Below are 18,724 nucleotides of genomic sequence, written 5' to 3'. Positions count from 1 at the left end.
GGATGTGAAGGTAAGCATCTTTTACATATAGAGATGCCATGTATTCCTGTGGAAGACTAAAGAAGGAATAGAGTTTGGAGTGTCAACATCCTCAAGGAAGGGACCTTTAAGAAACTGCTGAGATAGGGAGAATCCAGGATTGGTCTCCAGGGCCCATCCTTTCTCGGCACCAAAAACATTCTTGAATAAAAGCCTTTCCCCCTCTTGTGGTGTGAGGAACCCTTTGAACACAGCCCTGTTTCCAAAGCTGGGAAGTGGGTTGCCCATGAAGGGGTTGGGGGTGGAGTGCCAAAAAGTACAGTTTTGTACCTACCATAAATGTAGATGTCCGATAGGTATGCATCTGCAGTCATAACATATGGGTTGTCCTGCCTCAGTCAGCCCTTAGGTCGGCCGGATTCCAAAGTCTGGGTCTGGCCTTGGCTGATGTCGCACCTTCCCCGACGTCAGAGCGTCTGGTGTATAAAAGCATCAGCCGACGCCATTTTCCTCAGTTTTTCTTGCCCCAGATGCCAGGTGCCCTCTAGGAAGGCTAAATTTGGAAAAATGCAGTAGAATTCCAAACATTTGCAAAATTATATATATATATATATATATATATATATATATATATATATATATATATATATACACATATATATATATATATATACACACACACACACACACACACACACACACACACACACACACACACACACACACACAAGTATATACAAACAAATACACCATAATAGATTCCCCCAGCTAGCTAAAAGAGGGGTAAACACCCTAGGAATACCACAGAGGGGTAGGAGGGAGGGTAAACCTGACTGCAGATGCATACCTATTGGACATCTACATTTATGGTAGGTACAAAACTGCACTATGTCCTTCAAGGATGCATCTGCAGTCATAACATACGGGTAGAATACCATAGCTAATCTGGGGGAGGAGGCACTAAGAAAAGGATGGTGTAGTTAAGATCCCCTGCAGGACTGCAGTGGCAAAGCCTGCTCTGGATCTGGAGTATAAAGGTAGATTGTAATGTTTGGTAAATGTATGCACGGAGCTCCAAGTAGCAGCTTCTAAAATGTCCTTGGTAGCCACCCCTCGTAGGAAGGCTGTAGTGGTGGCCGTGGCCCTTGTGGAATGAGGCCTGATGTTTGCAGGAACTGACTTTCCATGAAAGGAGTAACAAAATCGAATGCAATTTCCTATCCATTTTGAAATTGTCTGTTTGGAAATTGCTTTTCCTTGCACCCCAGCAGCATATGCTACCAATAGTTGGTCAGTTTTTCTACTACTTTTAGTCCTGTCCAAGTAGTAGCGTAGTTGTCTGTGTATATCCAGGGTGTGCAGAAGTTTTTCCCCTCTAGTCTGTGGATTTGGGAAGAACGTAGGCAAGTGAATAGCTTGGTTCAAGGATACCCTAGATACCACCTTTGGCATAAAAGTAGGATTAGTTCTTAGTGTAATTCTATCCTGATGGAAGATAAGAAATGGCTGTACTGCCATTAATGCTTGTAACTCAGATACTCTTCTTGCTGAAGTTATTGCCAGAAGGAATGCAGTTTTCCAAGACAGAAACTGGAGATCCGCTGATGCTGCTGGTTCAAAGGGAGGAAGTGTTAGTTTCTCCAAGACAAAGTTGAGATCCCAAGCAGGTAAAGGGGGTTTTCTTGGGGGTTTGATATTTTTGATCCCTCTCAGAAATTGCTTGAGTAGAGGGTGTGAGAAGATAGTTGGATCCAAATTGTATTCAGCTGAAATTGCTGAGGCATGAATCTTAATGGAAGAATAGGAAAGGCCATTGTGGAACAGTTCTGCTAAGTATTCCAGAATATGTCTCATGTCTGCCACTGTCACATTTAAGCCTTTTGATGTGTTCCAGATGATAAATCTTTTCCATTTAGCTGAGTATGTCTCCCTTGTGGAAGGCCGGCGAGCTTCCATGATAATGTCCTTCACTGTCTGTGATAAAACATTTTGTTTTGGTTTTAAGGGATTTTCCAAGCAGTTAGCTGCAATGTTTTTAAGTTGGGATGCATGATCTTAAAATTGTTCTGCGTCAGAAGAAGAGGCCATAGGGGGAGAGGCCATGGTTTTGCTTGTGACATGCTCCTCAATAGTGGATACCAGTGTTGCCTTGGCCAGTCTGGAGCTATCAGAATCACTCTTGGCTGTTCCTCCCTGATCTTCAGTAGAACCTTGTACATTAAAGGGAGAGGTGGGAAGGCATATACTTTTAGAGCTTTCCAGCTGAAAGAGAGAGAGTCCACCCTCCATGCTTGTGGGTGGTATGTCCTTGAGCAGAATGTCTTCAGTTGATGGTTGAGGGGGGTGCGAATAGATCTATCTCCGGCGTTCCCCATGCCTTTGTTATGAGTTGGAAGATGTCTGGGTGCAGCATCCACTCGTGTGCATCCATGGTAGTTCTGCTTAAGCTGTCTGCCAGTGTATTTTCCTTTCCTGGCATGAACTGGGACTGCAGTTGGATATTGAGTTTCAGGCATAGCTCCCATAGATTCATAGCCAGCCGGCATAGAGGGTAGGAGTGTGTGCCACCCTGCTTGTTTATGGCCACATGACCGTGGTGTTGTCTGTCCTTATTAACAGGTGGCCTTGATGGAGGAAGGGTTTGAAAGCCTCGATTGCATGCATCACTGCCAGCATTTCCTTTTGGTTTATGTGCATGTGTAGCTGTCTTTGAGACCATAGGCCTTTGATACATTTGTCCTCCATGTGTGCTCCCCATCCTCGGTCTGAAGCGTCCGTGGTGATGCTTTGTTTTGTTTTTGGTTTGTTGAAAGGCAATCCTCTGCTGGACTGGCAGGCCTGAGCCCACCACAGGAATTCCTTTTGAAGGCAAGGAATGATTGGTATCAAAGTTTCCAAACTGTGACTGTGTTGAGACCATACACTCCTTAGATACCATTGTAATTTTCTCACATGCAGCCTGGCCTGTGGTATCAGAATTATGCAGGATGCCATGTAACCCAGGGCCTGCAGGATTTTCCTTGCAGTAAGCTGAGCTTGTCTTGTCAAATTCATGAAGTAATCTGGAAGTTGTTTTTGTTTTTCTTCTGTGAGAAAGGCCATTTGGGTGGTTGTGTCTAGATCCACACCCAGAAAGGTTATCCTTTGGGATGGAACCAGTCTTGATTTTTGGATGTTGACTGTGTATCCCAATGCCTGTAGTAGGCGGATGGCATAGGCAAAGTCTTTTATCAAATTTACCTTGTTGTCCGCTTGTATAAGGCAGTCGTCCAGATAAGGGTAGATTTGAATCCCCTGAAGTCTGCAGTGTGCAATTACTGATGCCAGGCATTTCGTGAATACTCTGGGCACAGTAGATAAGCCAAAGGGCAATGCTGAGAATTGATAATGCTCTGATCCTGCAAGAAATCGGAGGTGTCTTCTACAGTTTGGTCGAATAGGGACGTGCAGGTATGCCTCCTTGAGATCTAGGGTCACCAGCCAAGACTCCTTGCCCAACATGGGAAGAAGTTGCTGTAGGGTCAGCATCTTGAATTTTGGCACAATGAGGAAAGTATTCAGTGCGGACAGGTCGAGAATAGGCCTCCATTGATTTTCTTTTCTTGGTACAAGGAATAGTCTGGAGTAAAATCCTTGGCCTTGTTCTGAAAGTGGTACTTTTTCTATGGCTTTCATTTGAAGCAAGTTGTTGATCTGCTTTAATGCCTCTGCCCTTTGATTTGGTGGTAGGTTTGGCATTCCGTTTCTTTTTGGCAAAGTGTGGAAGTGGAACCTGTATCCTTTGTCTAATATTTGCAGTGTCCATGTGTCCCTTGTAATATAATGCCAATGTTTTGAGAATAAAGCAAGCTTTCCGCCCAAGGGTGCTTCCAGTTGAGCCCTGGTGGGCGGAATCAGAGTAAAGTCATTGAGCCTGTCCTGGTGTAGTAGTTGTTGTTGCTGCTGTTGCACTACCTCTCTGATAGGCAGGTTGCCACTGACGGCCTCTGTAAGAGCCCCTAGATTGGCCTCTGCCTCTGGGGCGTCTGTTCCTGCCTCTCTGGGCTCTGTCCAAGTCTGGAAAGGACCAATTCTTAGTAGGCCAGTTTCTGCTAAATCTCAGTGGTTGTACTTGTAGGAAATCCTTAACTGTTTGCACAGATTTTGCCTTTTCTTCATACTTTTTTAAGACCTCCTGAGCAGAGGAGCCAAATAAATTTTGTTTCTCCATTGGCGCATCCAGGAGTTTAGCTTTAACATGGTCTGGCAAAGGTTGTTCCTTCAGCCAGGCATGCCTACGAATAACTGCCCCAGTCATAGCTGACCTAAATGAAGCCTCCAATGCATCATAACCACACTTTAAGAAATGAATACTAACCTGCTGTGAGTTGTGTACCAAATCCTGAAGGGATTTACGGTCAAGGGGCTCAGGAGAAGAAAGCTTCTTGTTCAGTTCATCTAACAAATACTCTTGGTACTGTATCATATGAAATTGACAATTTAGTGCCCTGACGGAAAGAGTTGCAGAAGTATATACCTTCTTTCCCCATCTCTCTAAAGCTCTAGACTCTCTTTCAGAAGGTAGAGGATTTTTGGCAGTGGCAGCCGCAACCCCTTTGGGGCCCAGAGTAATAGTTTCTGGGTCTGCAGAATGGGCTTTATACAGATGGAAATGAGAATCCGGGACCCTGTAGTATCTATCAGGTTTGGCAGGGGCAGGGGGGGAGAGTATCAGGGGCTGTACTGACATCATTGTACACATCATCAATTACATTCAAAACAGGAGGTGCAGCTAAAGGCGTATGCTGAGGTAAATGTAAAAAGGTCCTTAATCTTTTTCTAGAATCAGAGAATTCCTGACCTTGCCATTGAAAATGCTCTATCATGGAGTGTAAAGTCTCACCAAAGGAAAACTCTTCAGGAGGGGAAGCCGAAGGGATAGATTCTTCAGCATCAGAATCCTCATAGGGCGAATAAGCCTCCTCCTGGTGGTCTGACAACTCAGAACCATCCGTGGACTCATCTGAAGAGTGTGGGTCAGAAGGCTCAGTCCTGGGCCTTTTGTCTGGTGGAGGGTGAGAGGCCCTGTCCGGGTGAGGTTGTGAACCTCTAATTAAAGAAATAAGGTCCTCTGCAAGGCTGAGGATCTGAGTACTAGAGGAAGGCCTCTGGGAGATCGTCTTGGGAGGCAAAGCCATAGAAAGTTTAGCAGCTTTAGCCCTGGAGAAGGCCTTAATGGACATGGAATCAGGGGGCCTAGCTGCCCCACGTGCAGGAGTAGATATGTCCAAAGGAATGGTGTCGGACATATCCTGGACACTGGTTTCGGTAGGTAGCTCGGTAGCAGACTCAGCCGGGGCCTCCCGGGCCGCGGTGGTCGGTTGAGTGGATTCGGATGAAGGAATCTCCGAGGACTCACTCGCAGTAGGCTTTACCGTGGTTTCAGCCGAAACCGCGGGCCGCGAGTGTCGGTCCTTGTCCTTTCGGTTTTTCACCAAATGTGATATCGGAGTCTCCGACGGCATTTTATATGCAAAACTAGCCCCAAAAAATTCCTCTGCAAACTCCGACCGACGTCTAAGAGTTCGTCGGTTGAAGGAAGCACAGGCTGAACAGGACGATACGTCGTGGTCTGGGCCTAAGCAAGGAAGGCAGTAGGAATGGAAATCCTTATGAGGTATTTGTTTCCCACAAGTTAAACAATTATTTACTTTATCTGACATTGGCTGAGGCAAGAAAGAGTCCCCAACGGGGTACTTAGCTTTTTCGAAGTCTTCGGTAGCTGAAATCACTGGATCTGACCGACCGGCACTTGCGAACAGCTTCTGCTTCAGGCACCGCGCGGCAAGAAAGACTGAGGAAAATGGCGTCGGCTGATGCTTTTATACCCCAGACGCTCTGACGTCGGGGAAGGTGCGACATCAGCCGAGGCCAGACCCAGACTTTGGAATCCGGCCGACCGAAGGGCTGCCTGAGGCAGGACAACCCATATGTTATGACTGCAGATGCATCCTTGAAGGACATCATGAAGTATCCTTTTTTGATTATGGAAAGAACCTAGGTGTCCTGTGTGATGCTTTCCCAGTCCCTGTGAGCATTTGAAAGGTGAAGGGAAAGAGACACCTGCAGGATAGTCACAGACCTCCTTGCTTTGTCAGGAAAGGACCGTCTTGAGAACCCCTAGGCTTCCGTTGTCTCATGTATTCTATGAATGTCTTACTGGAGGAATGCTGAGTGCAGCTGTGGATTAAGACAAGTTTAGATTGGAAATTTCTATGAGACCTGGGCACAGGAGAAACCAAGATGTGTTTTAACTCCTTGAGTTCTTTAGTTTTTTTTTTTTTTTTCCTGTAGGGACTTAGAGGGAAAAGCTGCTGCCTGACCAAATAAGACTGAATTATCTAATGGTGCATCTATTAATTTAGATTTGAAGTTTACCCTGGATGGGCTGTAACCTAAGCCAGAAAAATATTCTGAGAACTGAACCAGTAGCAGCTGCCCAGGCACAAGCCTCCACAGCATAAGAGCCGCACTGAATGGGGTGTCTTGCCACTTGAGAGGAAGCTTCCAAAATACAGAGGGCCAAGGTTTTTTTCTTTAGAATCTGGAAGATCTGAAATGGGGCTTGATGCCTGAGACAAAAGCACTAAGGAGTACTTGGGCATATGTGTCTGATAATTGATGGCCCTGAAAGCCAAGGCGGCTGAAGTACAGGCCTTTTTTCCCCCAGTCTCTCAAGCGTTCTACTCTCTTTGTCTGATGGGAAAAGGGTTGTAGAAGGAAGCAACCTAGATGGTTTATACGTAGATACATAAATGACTGCAGGGTCTGCAGTAAGACACAGAGTAACTTACAATCCTCAGGGACCTTGTAGAAGCGGGCAGTTTTCTTGGGAGATGGGGCCTGTGAGTCTGGGGTTTGGGAAATGCAGGATGCAGTAGTGGAACTACAGAAGGGTTAGGGAGATCAAATTGTAGAAGTTGATGGTATCTTTTTTGGATATCAGAAATTTGGGGTGTGTTCCACTTAAAAGTGTTCTCCCATTTTCAGAAGAGATTCACCAAATGAAATATTTTCCATAGGGGAATCAGCACCGACAGACTCCTCTGCAGGGGAAACATTCCTGAGGAGAGGGAATTTGTGTTCAGTAATCCAAGGATTCCTCTTCAGAAAAAGAATCAAAGGAATCATCGTCCCTAATCCTTTTCTGAGAAGGAAGGGGAGCAGGAATAGGACCAGGCAGAGAAAAATGTGGCTTGGGTGTCATGAAATCCTGAAACAAGCTTTGGGAAAAGGCCTGCCAATCTGTTCAGGCCTCTTTAGCAGGAGACAAATGCTTGAATTTTAGTTTTTTCTTGGCAGGAGAAAAATTTCATGCAATGTTAGAGGACCAGACGAAGCCCTGCATTCAAAAAAGTGTTTGACTCAATTTCTTCTCTCACTAGAGTTTGTGTTACCCCCCCATGGCCCTCTGTAATAAAGAGCCTAAGTTACCTCATGACATCCTGAACGGATGTCTGTTCTACCTCCACAGACGTGCTCGTGGCCAAAGTCAAAGTAGCCTCAGAACTGGGCTCAGCCTGTGAATCTGTGCCAGACGTTGGATGTGCCTCCGGGTTGAACAACAAAGTACAGTTGTGTACACCTACCATAAATGCAGATGTTAGAGTGTCTTCACTGTTGCAGTCATAACTGTAGGGTGCTCCTGCCGGCAGGCAGCCCGAGGTCGGCCAGAATCCCAAAGTCTGGGTCCGGCGTCGGCTGTACAAGCCAGTACCCTGACGTCAGTACGCTCTGGTACATAGCCCTCAGCAGACGCCATCTTCTCCAGCCTTTCTTGCCCTAGATGTCAGAAGTCCCCCAATAAATCAAAAAAAATGAATCCAACAAGGAAACACAAATACACCACAAAGGAAAGAAAAAGAGGGGATAGAAGGGAGGGAAACACCGACTGCAACAGTGAAGACACTCTAACATCTACATTTATGGTAGGTGTACACAACTGTACTATGTTCATCGTGTTTCACTGTTGCAGTCATAACTGTAGGGTGGAATCCCAAAGCAGTGAAAAAAGGGAGGAGGTTTAGACAGAAGAAGGGGCAGCAAGAAGACCCTGCAAAACAGCAGAGGCAAAGCCTGCCCTGGTCTTAGAATACAAAGGGAGATTGTAGTGCTTGGAAAAAGTATGCACAGAACTCCAAGTGGCAGCTTCCAAGATATCCTTGGTAGGAACTCCCTGAGAAAAGCTGTAGAAGTAGCAGCTGCTCTAGTAGAATGACTTCTCACAGTACCTGGAAACTGTTTCCCATGATGAGTGTAACAAAATCTTATTCCATAAGAAATCCATTTGGAAATAGTTTGTTTGGAAATAGCCTTTCCAAGAGAACTGGAGGCAAAAGAAACAAACAATTGGTTAGATTTTCTGAACTCTTTAGTCTTGTCCAAATAAAATCGTAACTGTCTGTGCACGTCCAAGGAATGCAAAATCCTTTCCCCTTTATTCTGAGGATTAGGAAAGAAGGTAGGAAGGTGAATTGTTTGATTTAAAGCCACTTTCGAAATCACCTTAGGCATGAAAGTAGGATTGGTCCTCAAGGATACTCTGTCCTGGTGGAAAATAAGGTATGGTTCCACAGCCATGAGAGCTTGCAACTCTGAGACCCTTCTGGCAGAAGTCAAAGCTAACAAAAGAACTGTCTTCCAAGATAAAAACTTAATATCTGAAGATGCAGCAGGCTCAAAAGGAGGCAAAGTAAGTTTTTCTAAAACATAATTAAGATCCCAAGCAGGAACAGGAGGTGTCCTGGGAGGCCTTAAATTCTTAGCCCCTCTCAAGAATTATCTCATCAAAGGATGAGAAAAAACAGGGGGATCAGTATTGGAATGAGCAGAAATAGCAGAAGCATGAATCTTAATGGAAGAAAAGGAAAGTCCATTAGACAAAAGATCCGAAAGGTAAAGCAAAATAGAAGAGAGATCAGGTACCAAAGGGTCCAAACCTCGACCCTGCATCCAAATGCAAAATCTCTTCCATTTAGAGGCATAGGATTTCCTAGTGCTAGGCCGTCTAGCTTCCAAAAGAACATCCAAAACTTGTTTGGGAAGACTAGAAGAAATCAAATTCCTTTGAAGAGCCAAGCTGCCAGGCAAAGGGTCTTGAGATTGGAATGTAGCAACTGACCCTGATGCTGGGACAGAAGAGAAGGGTTCAGAGGGAGAATCCAAGGAGGCTCCAAGAACAGGTGCTTTAAAGTTGGATACCAAAACTGACGAGGCCAATTTGGAGCAATCAAGATGAGGAACTTGGGCTTGTCCTGTTTTATCTTTAGTAATACCCAAGGAAGTTGAGGAAGAGGAGGGAAGGCATAACCCGAAAGGTTTTTCCAGCTGAAGGACAGGGCATCCACTTTCCAAGCTGTTCTGTGGAATGACCCGGTGCAAAAGTGAGGCAGCTAATGATTGAGATGGGATGCAAACAGATCTATCTGGGGGCATCCCCAAACTGCAGTAATCCTGTTGAATAAGTCGGTGTCTAGCATCCATTCATGAGGATCTACAATGTTCCTGCTCAGGCTGTCTGCCAAGAGATTCTGTTCTCCTGGTATGAATTGGGCCTGGAGATGTAGATTCAGAGTTAGAGCTGTGTCCCATAAAGCCATATCTAGTCTGCAAAGGGGGTACGAATGAGAACCCCCCTGCTTGTTTATGTACCACATGACTGTGGTGTTGTCTGTGCAAATCAAAAGAGGCCCTGGATGCAAAAGGTTCTTGAAGGCTAGAAGAGCATTTTGAACTGCCAACATTTCCTTCAGATTGATATGCAAGTGAAGATGATCCTTTGTCCAGGTTCCCTGCTGGCAATTGCCTAGAAAATGTGCTCCCCAAGCATAATCCGAGGCGTCCGTGGTTATGATTTGAGAAGGTTGAGGAAGACGGAAAGGCTTTCCTTCGTTTAAAGCACACACCCTGGACCACCAAAGGAACTCCTTTTGGAGGCAGGGGATCAGAGGAATCAGAGTGTCCAGATCGTGGTAATGCTGCGACCATACACTTTTCAGATACCAATGAAGCTTTCTCATATGAAGCCTTGCATTTGGAATCAACAGAATGCAGGAAGCCATGTAGCCCAGTGCCTGCAGGAATTTCCTTGCAGTGAGCTGAGGTAGAGTTGCCAAAGTCTTGAAAATTGAAGCCAGCTGTATTTGTTTTTCTGTAGTGAGGAAGGCCCTTTGTAAGGTTGTATTTAAGAGGGCTCACAGGAATACCATTTGTTGAGAAGGGATCAGATGTGACTTTTTTGTGTTCACAGAAAATCCCAATAGGAGGAGAAGATGTTGAACAAAATCCAGATGTTGAAGTAAAAGATCCTTGCTGTCTGCCTGAATAAGGCAGTCATCCAAATAAGGGTAAATCTGAATCCCCTGGAGTCTGCAATAAGCCACTACTGGTGCCAGGCACTTGGTAAAGACTCTGGGCGCAGTAGATAAACCAAAGGGCAGTACAGAGAATTGATAGTGTCTCGAACCTGCCTTGAACCTGAGGAATTTCCTGCATTCCTGCCTGATGGGAATGTGTAATAAATAAGCTTCCTTTAGGTCCAATGTCACCATCCAGGCATCCTGAGAGAGCATTGGAATTAGCTGCTGCAGAGTAAGCATCTTGAATTTTGGAATTTCCAAAAAGGTGTTTAACACAGAAAGGTCCAGAATAGGTCTCGATGAGCTTTGTTTTCTTGGAACCAGAAACAGTCTTGAATAAAACCCTTTTCCCATCTCTGAGAGTGGAACAGGCTCTATGGCTCTCATGGCCAGAAGAGCATCCACTTGATTTAAGGCCTCTGACCATTGATGTTTTGGCAGATCTGGCCAACCGAAAGCTCTTGGTAAGGTATGAAAGTGGAATTTGTAACCTTTTAAAATCACGTCCAATACCCATTTGTCCTGGGTAATATGAGTCCAATTTCTGTAAAAGAGAAAGTTTTCCTGCGAGAGGGGCATCCAGGTAAAGAGGTCCTGTAGCCCAACCGAGAGTGTCATTGAGTTTGCTTTCTTTGAGATTGGGATCTGTCTTCTCCCCTTCTAGGTGAAGAAGCAGTCCATTGTCTCGATCTGTAGGAGGCCTGAGCTTGGCCACGACCTCTGGAGCGTCTATATCTTCCCCTTTGAGGCCTGTCAGACGTGGGAAAGGACCAGTTTTTGGAGGGCCAATTCCTGGAAAATCTAGGAGGCTGAACTTGCAAGAAATCTTTCACAGTTTGCATAGATTTTGCCTTTTCTTCCATCTTTTTAATAACCTCCTCAGCCTTAGATCCAAAAAGAACATCGTGCTGAACAGGGGCATCTAATAATTTAGCCTTAACCTGTTCAGGTTTGCTCACGAAGCCAAGCATGTCTCCTGATAACAGTACCAGAGGCTGCGGTCCTGCAAGAAGCATCCAAAGCATAAAAACCACAATGCAAGCTAGGTTTGTTCAGTTGTTCAGTTGCATGCAATACATCCTGTAATTCCTTATCTTCTGCACATGCAGGAAGGGAAGCAAGCTTTTGCTTTAAAACAGACAAAAGAAATTGCTGATACTTAAACATATGAAATTGGCAATTTAAAGCCCTAACAGAAAGGGTAGCAGAAGTATATACCTTTTTGTCCCACCTGTCTAAGGCACGAGAATCCTTCTCAGAGGGAATAGGATTCTTAGAAGTAGCAACTTTAGCAGCCTTAGAACCCTGAGAAATAGTTTCAGGATCTGCAGAAGGATTCTTAAATAAGAACAAATGAGACTCAGGAACCCTATAAAACCTATCAGGCTTAGAGGGAGCAGGAGGCATGGAATCAGGATTCAAATTAGCCTCGGAAAAAGCATCATCCACAATGTCAAGAACAGGAGGGATAGCCAAAGGCCTATGTTGAGGAAGAAGAAGAAATTCTCTAAGCCTCTTCTTGGAAGCAGAATAATCCTGACCTTCCCAATGAAAATGTTCCCTCATCTCATGTAAGGTTTCCCCAAAAGAAAAATCTTCAGGCGGAGAGGCAGAGGGCAAGGAGTCCTCAGCATCCGAATCCTCATAAGGAGGAAAAGAATATTCCTGATCAGAGGAAGAGACAGAAGATATAGAAGCCTGGTCAGAGGAATCCATAGGAACATCCTGTCTAGGCCTTTTCTCAGGGGGGGGGGTGAGAACCCCTAATCATAGAAAGCAAATCTTCAGCCATCCTTAACAATTGCTTCTGTGTCCTGGGAGTAGATTCAGAAGTAGCTTGAGCAGGAGCTTTAGACTTAACAGGAGTCTTTGACTTTGCCTTTGCCTTTGAAATAGTGATGTGAGTAGGCCTGAATACCCCCTCAGAAGCCGGTACCTGCACAGCGGTTCCGGACCCATCCGAGGGAGCGACGTCCGAAGGTCCTGCAGCAGATAAAACAGAAGGCCTTGATGGCTCCCCATGGGAGTCCGTATCGGCCATCGGTTCAGAAGTGGCGGACGACAGGGGCTGCAAAAGCGCCTCACTGACAACATCCGAACCGGACGCCGGCTCCAGCTGCAACGAGTCCTGTTTGGACCTCGGAGGCCTGTCCTTATCTTTGCGCTTCTTTTGAATTCCGGAAGTGTCCGACGACATTCTGTAATTGAAGCGTCTGCCAAAATAATTCAGAGCCCAGTCGTACCTGCGTTTGATAGTACGAGAATTAAACCTGGCACAGAACCGACAACAAGAAACGTCGTAGTCAGGGCCTAAGCAAGATAGACAGTAAGAGTGGAAATCTTTATGAGGTATTTGTTTCCCACACGTAATACAATTAACTTTTTCTGACATCGGAGGAACAAAAAAAAGATTCCCCAACGGGGTACTTAGCTTTGAGAAGAGAAGTAAGAACTTCGGACCGACAACAACCAAAAAACGCTGATCGAAAATCGCCAACCAACGACTTGCGAGCTGCTTTCCATCGCACGGCAAGAAAGACTGGAGAAGATGGCGTCGGCTGAGGGCTATGTACCAGAGCGTACTGACGTCAGGGTACTGGCTTGTACAGCCAACGCCGGACCCAGACTTTGGGATTCTGGCCGACCTCGGGCTGCCTGCCGGCAGGAGCACCCTACAGTTATGACTGCAACAGTGAAACACGATGAACATCTTGGGAGATGCATCGGATGGCAGAGGTGCAACAGAAGCCGCAGGCCTAGGTTTCTTGTCCTTATGCTTTACTGGCTTAGCATCGGACCCCAAGCTACCTTCCATACCCTTAGCGAACAACTTAAGCCATTGGTTCTCTAAACAGAAAGCAAGAAGAGAGAGCTTGCTTCTAATGGTCTTGGTAGGAAGATCTGGCAAATGCTACAGGATTTTTGACCATGGCTAGGCCCAAAGCAAAAGATGATTGCCTTTACGTGGAATTTGTCTTCCACACTAGCACTTTCCCTTCTTGGATGACGTAACCAAAACAGTAGGTAAAGAGAAAATTTTCCCCAGCTGGGCACTTAATTGAAAAAGGGTGAAGTCGCAATCACTGAAATGATCAGACGAACAGTCAGAATGGTGTTCTGACTGAGGGCAACAAAGTTCTGAGGATGGTATTTGCACACGTTGCTTTTATGGCCTACCTACGTCCTACTGCAGCCTATTTGCGATGTACTGTGTATCCTTGAGTAGTATAAGACTTTTGCATACTGGCCAATGTCAGGTTGCCTTCTGGGGGGAGATCCCTCAGGCTATGAATACTGCAGCAAGTGAACAGAAGAACATCTCAGGGTTCTGCAACAGACTTGGTACCATTTCTCAATTCTAAGGCAGCAACACTTTTATCAACAAATTCACAGCAGTCCAAATACAAGCAGTCTGTTTTCAAAATGCAGATCACCTTCATGCATTATCCACAGGCTGAGCAGGAAAGACAATACAGTTTGTACTTGTACAAAACTGGAAGAAAGTTGGTTGACTATGACAGTAATGGAATAAAGATTTGACTACAACCTAGATGACTTGGGTTCAAGAACTCAGCAACAAGTAAGAGAAACCAATATGGGAGGTGGTAGAAGTGGTGCAACTAAATCCTTTCCATTCCAATCCTGGAGGGAGAGTGGTAGTGGTTCACCAGCATCAGAAAGGGGGCATCACCTGACAGGGGCTCACAGAAGTTAGGTTAAGAGCATCAGGGAGTTGGGACAAGGAGTGAGTTCCCACTGCTAAAACAATGCTCTGGTGCTATAGCCAGAGTCTGTACATGCATGTGTTCACCAGCCAAGTACTACTGTTTCATTTTAACACCATACACACTAGCCATCAGGGTTCTGAGGTGTTAGGGCTAAACGGGAAAAGATTCTGATTGTAGCATGAACAGTGGGTCTCTAGTGAAAGGAGTATGTCATGTTGTGTGGGCAATGAGGAAGAAACAGATGAAAAATAAAAATGGAAACTGTCTCCTACCTGTGCCTCAGCCTCGGATAATACTCCATCTCCATCAGAATCTAGCTCTGTGTGACTCTGTAGCTCACCTATGGAAACACTAAAGAAAGAGATGCATTTTAAAATGCTGAATTAAATTACTTTCTGATCTTACATGTACTAAATCAATACAGAAAAGGTTATCTTTAAAAAAAATTACATAAATACAAAACAAACTCAATTTGTAAGGCTATTTCAAAACCATTTTTTGCCTTTGAGAAGGCTCTCTGAAATGCAAAACCTGGATTTCCAGTTTAGTATTCACAATTAATGTTCTTGAAATGTCCACGTCCCACACGGAGTATGTGTACATCATGCCACCATATCCCTGGCTAAGAGGATGCACTCAGCCTCCATATTCCCTTAGTTACCCCCCCCCATACATTAAGCAAGCACATGTGAAGAACACAATTAAGAAAATTAAACACTTGCCAGTATTTAAAGAAATTCTTCCTGCTCTGGTAGGTGGAAAGCCCATCCAGAGATACAGACAAAAGGTTATAAGAACCTATTGTAAATAACCTTCACAGAAATCAACAGATACAGTGAGCAATCCAACGTCTGCAGTGTGAAAAGGTTAGAAAAAAATCCTGAACTATAAAAAAATTAAACCTCTTGGGAGCTGCACAAATACGTCATATAAAAGCAACGATTCAGAAAGAAGCCCTGAAGCAAAGGGAGGCAAAACTCATAATTCTTTGTAGTGAATGGAGCTTTATCTGCTCCATGTACTACTAGCTACAAAGGGAAAAAGAAAAAAAAAATTGCTTAAGAGTTTCCTAGCTTTCAAAGCAGTAAGAAATTTGGTGCGCTCTCTCAAGAAAGGTAGAAACACAGTCCGTTACATTTACACTTACTTTTCATACATGTCAACCGTCTAAATTATGCAGGACATCCAGATTACCGCTTCAAATTTTTGGTCTGTTCCTCATAAAATCTGTGTTTTTCGGGAAACTACTAATGACTGAAGTCACTAAATAATCATGTAGATTTCATTTTCGGTGTTCATATCCTATAGAAAATGGATGCTGGCACATCCTGTTATTCAAGCAACTACATTTGTTTGAGGAAGTTGGAGACATGTCATCAGTATAGACAGCAGGTAGAAAACAAATCTTTTGCTCTGCTGCTGTAATTTGCTGGACAGTGGCTCTATATCCAATCTTAACTTTAGCAGGGGGTAATTAGAAGTTATGTACTCACCATAACGTTCCATCTGAGTAGGTGTATTCATTTGTCTGCAACCTGTGGGTTATGGATCCGATATCGGATCCGAACCGGCATGGTTTTCCAGCTATGGATCCAAGCTCTCAGCTCCTCCCCTCACCCATAATGCCCTGCTCTACCCTCATGACCTCAGATCGAGTTTGCCAAAGCAACAATACCCTCAAAAGGGTAACAAGGAATATGCAGGAAACTGAAAGGCCAGGGGGATAGGAGGGATGAGTTGCAGACAAATGAATACACCTACTCAGATGGAACGTTATGGTGAGTACATAACTTCTAAATCTGAAGTAGGATATTCATTTGTCTGCAACCTGTGGGACAGAGTCCCCAGCTACCTGAATCTTGGGCGCCATCATGGAAGGATATTCCGAGCACCGCTGAGCCAAAGGATGCTCTACCTCTAGATGAAAGATCCAACTTATAGTGAGAAATAAATGTATGAGATGAAGCCCACGTGGCTGCTGCACAAATATCATCTAGAGGAATCCTAGCCTTGAAGGCTGCCGAGGTAGAAACTGACCGGGTTGAATGGGCATGAACACTCCCGCGGGCCTTCCTGACGCTTGATAAGCCAATAAAATGCACTGTGAAATCCAGCGGGACAGAGAAACTTTAGAAATTGGCTTGCCCAAATTGAATTTTGCAAAGGAAATAAACAGCTGGTCGGATTGCCTATGACCAGCTGTCCTGTTGAGATAAAATCTAAGTTGCCTGTGAACATCTAGTGAGTGTAGCTTATATTCACCTTTGTTTTCATACTTAGGAAGAAAACAGGAGGTTAATGGATTGATTGATGTTTGCTTCAGAAGCGATTTTAGGAAGGAAGGACGGGTTGGTCCTGAGGGAGACACGGTCCGGATGAAATACCAAGTAAGGAGGTTTAGCTGATAAAGCTTGAAGTTCAGAAACTCTCTTGGCTGATGTAATGGCTACCAAAAGGCTGTCTTGTAGGACAAGAATTTGAGATCCACAGAGTCAAGGGCTCGAAGGGGAGCGGTCAAGGCCTGTAGGACCAAAGAAAGATCCCAAGGAGGAACTGCTTGCTTTATAGGGGGCCTGAGAAGGAAAGTACCTTTAAGAAATGTTTTCCACAATTTGGCTGACATAAGAGGATTAGACTCTTGACCAATGTGATAGTGAGAAATTGCCGCCAGTTGAACTTTGACTGTGGAACTGCTGGCACCATCATTAAAGAGAGGTTAGAAAATCAAGCACTACAGGGAGAGGAACCGTGAAGGATTTAGGCCTTGCCGCCCGCCCACACAGAGAAAGTTTCCATTTGCTTGTAAACCTTTCTAGTGGATGGTTTATGAGCCGCCACCAAAATAGCCTTTACCGTGAAGAAATACCGAGTCCTTATCAAGAGTGGAACTGGAGCAGCGCGGTCAGCTTCAGGTTGTCCAGGTTCGGAGGAGGAATGCAGGATGGATGGGATATCAGATCCGAATGGGATCTAGAATCCAAGGAGGATTCACCGAGTGAGACCTTAGGAAGGGAACCAGATCTGTCGAGGCCAGAATGGAGCAATGAGAATCATTCTGCAACCCACCCGAGAGGCTTTCTGAAGAACTTGCAGCATCAGAGGCAAGGGTGGATAGGCATACAGAAGACCGGGTGGCCAAGCATGCACCAGAGCTTGGGGTACCTCCGGAGGAGGTATTAGAGAAAAAACTGTCGCACTTGGTGTTTGAGGGAGAAGCAAAAAGATCGCATGAAGGGTTCCCCACCGCGAATATGCGTCCGCTACTTGACAATTGAGAGACCACTGTAAGGGGTCAGAATGGTGCGACTGAGCTTGTCCGCTAGGATGTTGGACCGACCGGAATGTGCGTTGCTATGAGAAAGATTGGTGGAGATTGCCCATTCCCAAACTCTCATGGCCTCTCGACAAAGAGGGTAAGACCTTGTTCCCCTTGCTTGTTGATGTACCAGACAACAGACATATTGTCGATTGAATCGCAATTGTTCCCAAGGAAGAAAGTCCTGAAGTGCTAGCAACGCTAAGAGCACTGCTCTCATCTCTAGAACATTGATATGCAGTAAGGTCTCTGAATCGTTCCACGTGCCTTGGACTGTCCGGCCCAAGTGCCCCCACCCGAGGCGGGAGGCGTCCGTGGTCACCGTGGCGAGAGGGGGAGAAGCACAAAATGGGCGACCCTCGTGGAGATCCGGGGAGTGGAGCCACCACAAGAGGGACCGCTTGCAAGCCTTGCTGATCGCTATGGGATGATGCATGGGGAGAGCAAGGTATGACCACTGTACTAAGAGCGTCCACTGTAGAATGCGCATATTGAGCCTGGCAAGAGGAAGAAGTGCTATAGCCGAAGCCATGGACCCTAGAGCCCTCAGGACCAACTCCGCTGGAACAGAACTTCATAGGTTCATAGGTTCATAGGTTCATACTAGGCTATCTGCCCGAGGGCATTTACAAGCCTAGCCCATCGTTTTGTGGCTTAGGCCACCCCTTTAGTATGGGGAACTATACCCATTATTTTTCTGTGCCTCTGTCGAGCAGTGACACTGAGGTAATCCCTGGGGTATATCTGCGATCTCCCATCCATTGGTCAAGATTTCTCTTGAACAAGGCCAGCGAGGTGCTCTGCCTCACATGTACCGGGATTTTGTTCCACAGCATAGGGAGTCTTTGGGTGATGAATCTATCCCTCCAGCACGTCCTATTAATAGCCGTGTCAAGGTTTAAGTCTCCCGCCTTGTGGCTCTGATGGATCTAGATTTTTGAGGTGAAGCATATTCATCAAATCTGGGTTTGACATGGCCTTGTATGTTAGGCAAAGGTCACCTCTGAGCAGCGGCGACTGAATAGAGCTGGAGTTCTTTCAGTCGGGCAGCATAGGACAGATTTTGAGACCCTTTATCCTTTTGGTGAGGAACTTTGTGGCCTCCAGCTGCTGCAAGTGTCGGGTCAGATACATTCGAATGGGGCATTGTACTCAATCATTGGTCTGATGAGTGATGAGTAAAGGAGACTATGACCTCCCTTGATCTAGATGAGAATCCCTTCATGATAAGGTGGGCAATGTAGAAGGTCTTCCTAACTACTTTAGCTACATGGGTGTCAATGACAGACTACTATCAACCTGGG

At 45.4% G+C, this 18,724-nt stretch overlaps 1 protein-coding gene across 4 annotated transcripts in view; it reads right to left on the bottom strand.

Moving 5' to 3' along the window:
- Nucleotides 1–18,724, bottom strand: part of PRKCSH (protein kinase C substrate 80K-H) — a 1,389,498-nt gene that overhangs the window by 773,802 nt on the left and 596,972 nt on the right. For all 4 annotated transcript variants that reach the window (XM_044084622.1, XM_044084620.1, XM_044084623.1 and 1 more), the window contains exon 9: nucleotides 14,377–14,455. In XM_044084622.1, coding sequence (XP_043940557.1) covers nucleotides 14,377–14,455 — 79 coding nt within the window. The remainder of the gene's footprint in view (nucleotides 1–14,376; nucleotides 14,456–18,724) is intronic.

Source organism: Protopterus annectens, chromosome 9.part0 (genome assembly GCF_019279795.1).
Source record: "Protopterus annectens isolate FY-2018-M chromosome 9.part0, PAN1.0, whole genome shotgun sequence".
Classification (NCBI taxonomy): domain Eukaryota; kingdom Metazoa; phylum Chordata; order Ceratodontiformes; family Protopteridae; genus Protopterus; species Protopterus annectens.
The sequence above is the reverse complement of the archived record's forward strand: the minus strand, read 5'-3'. Positions and strand labels throughout refer to the sequence as shown.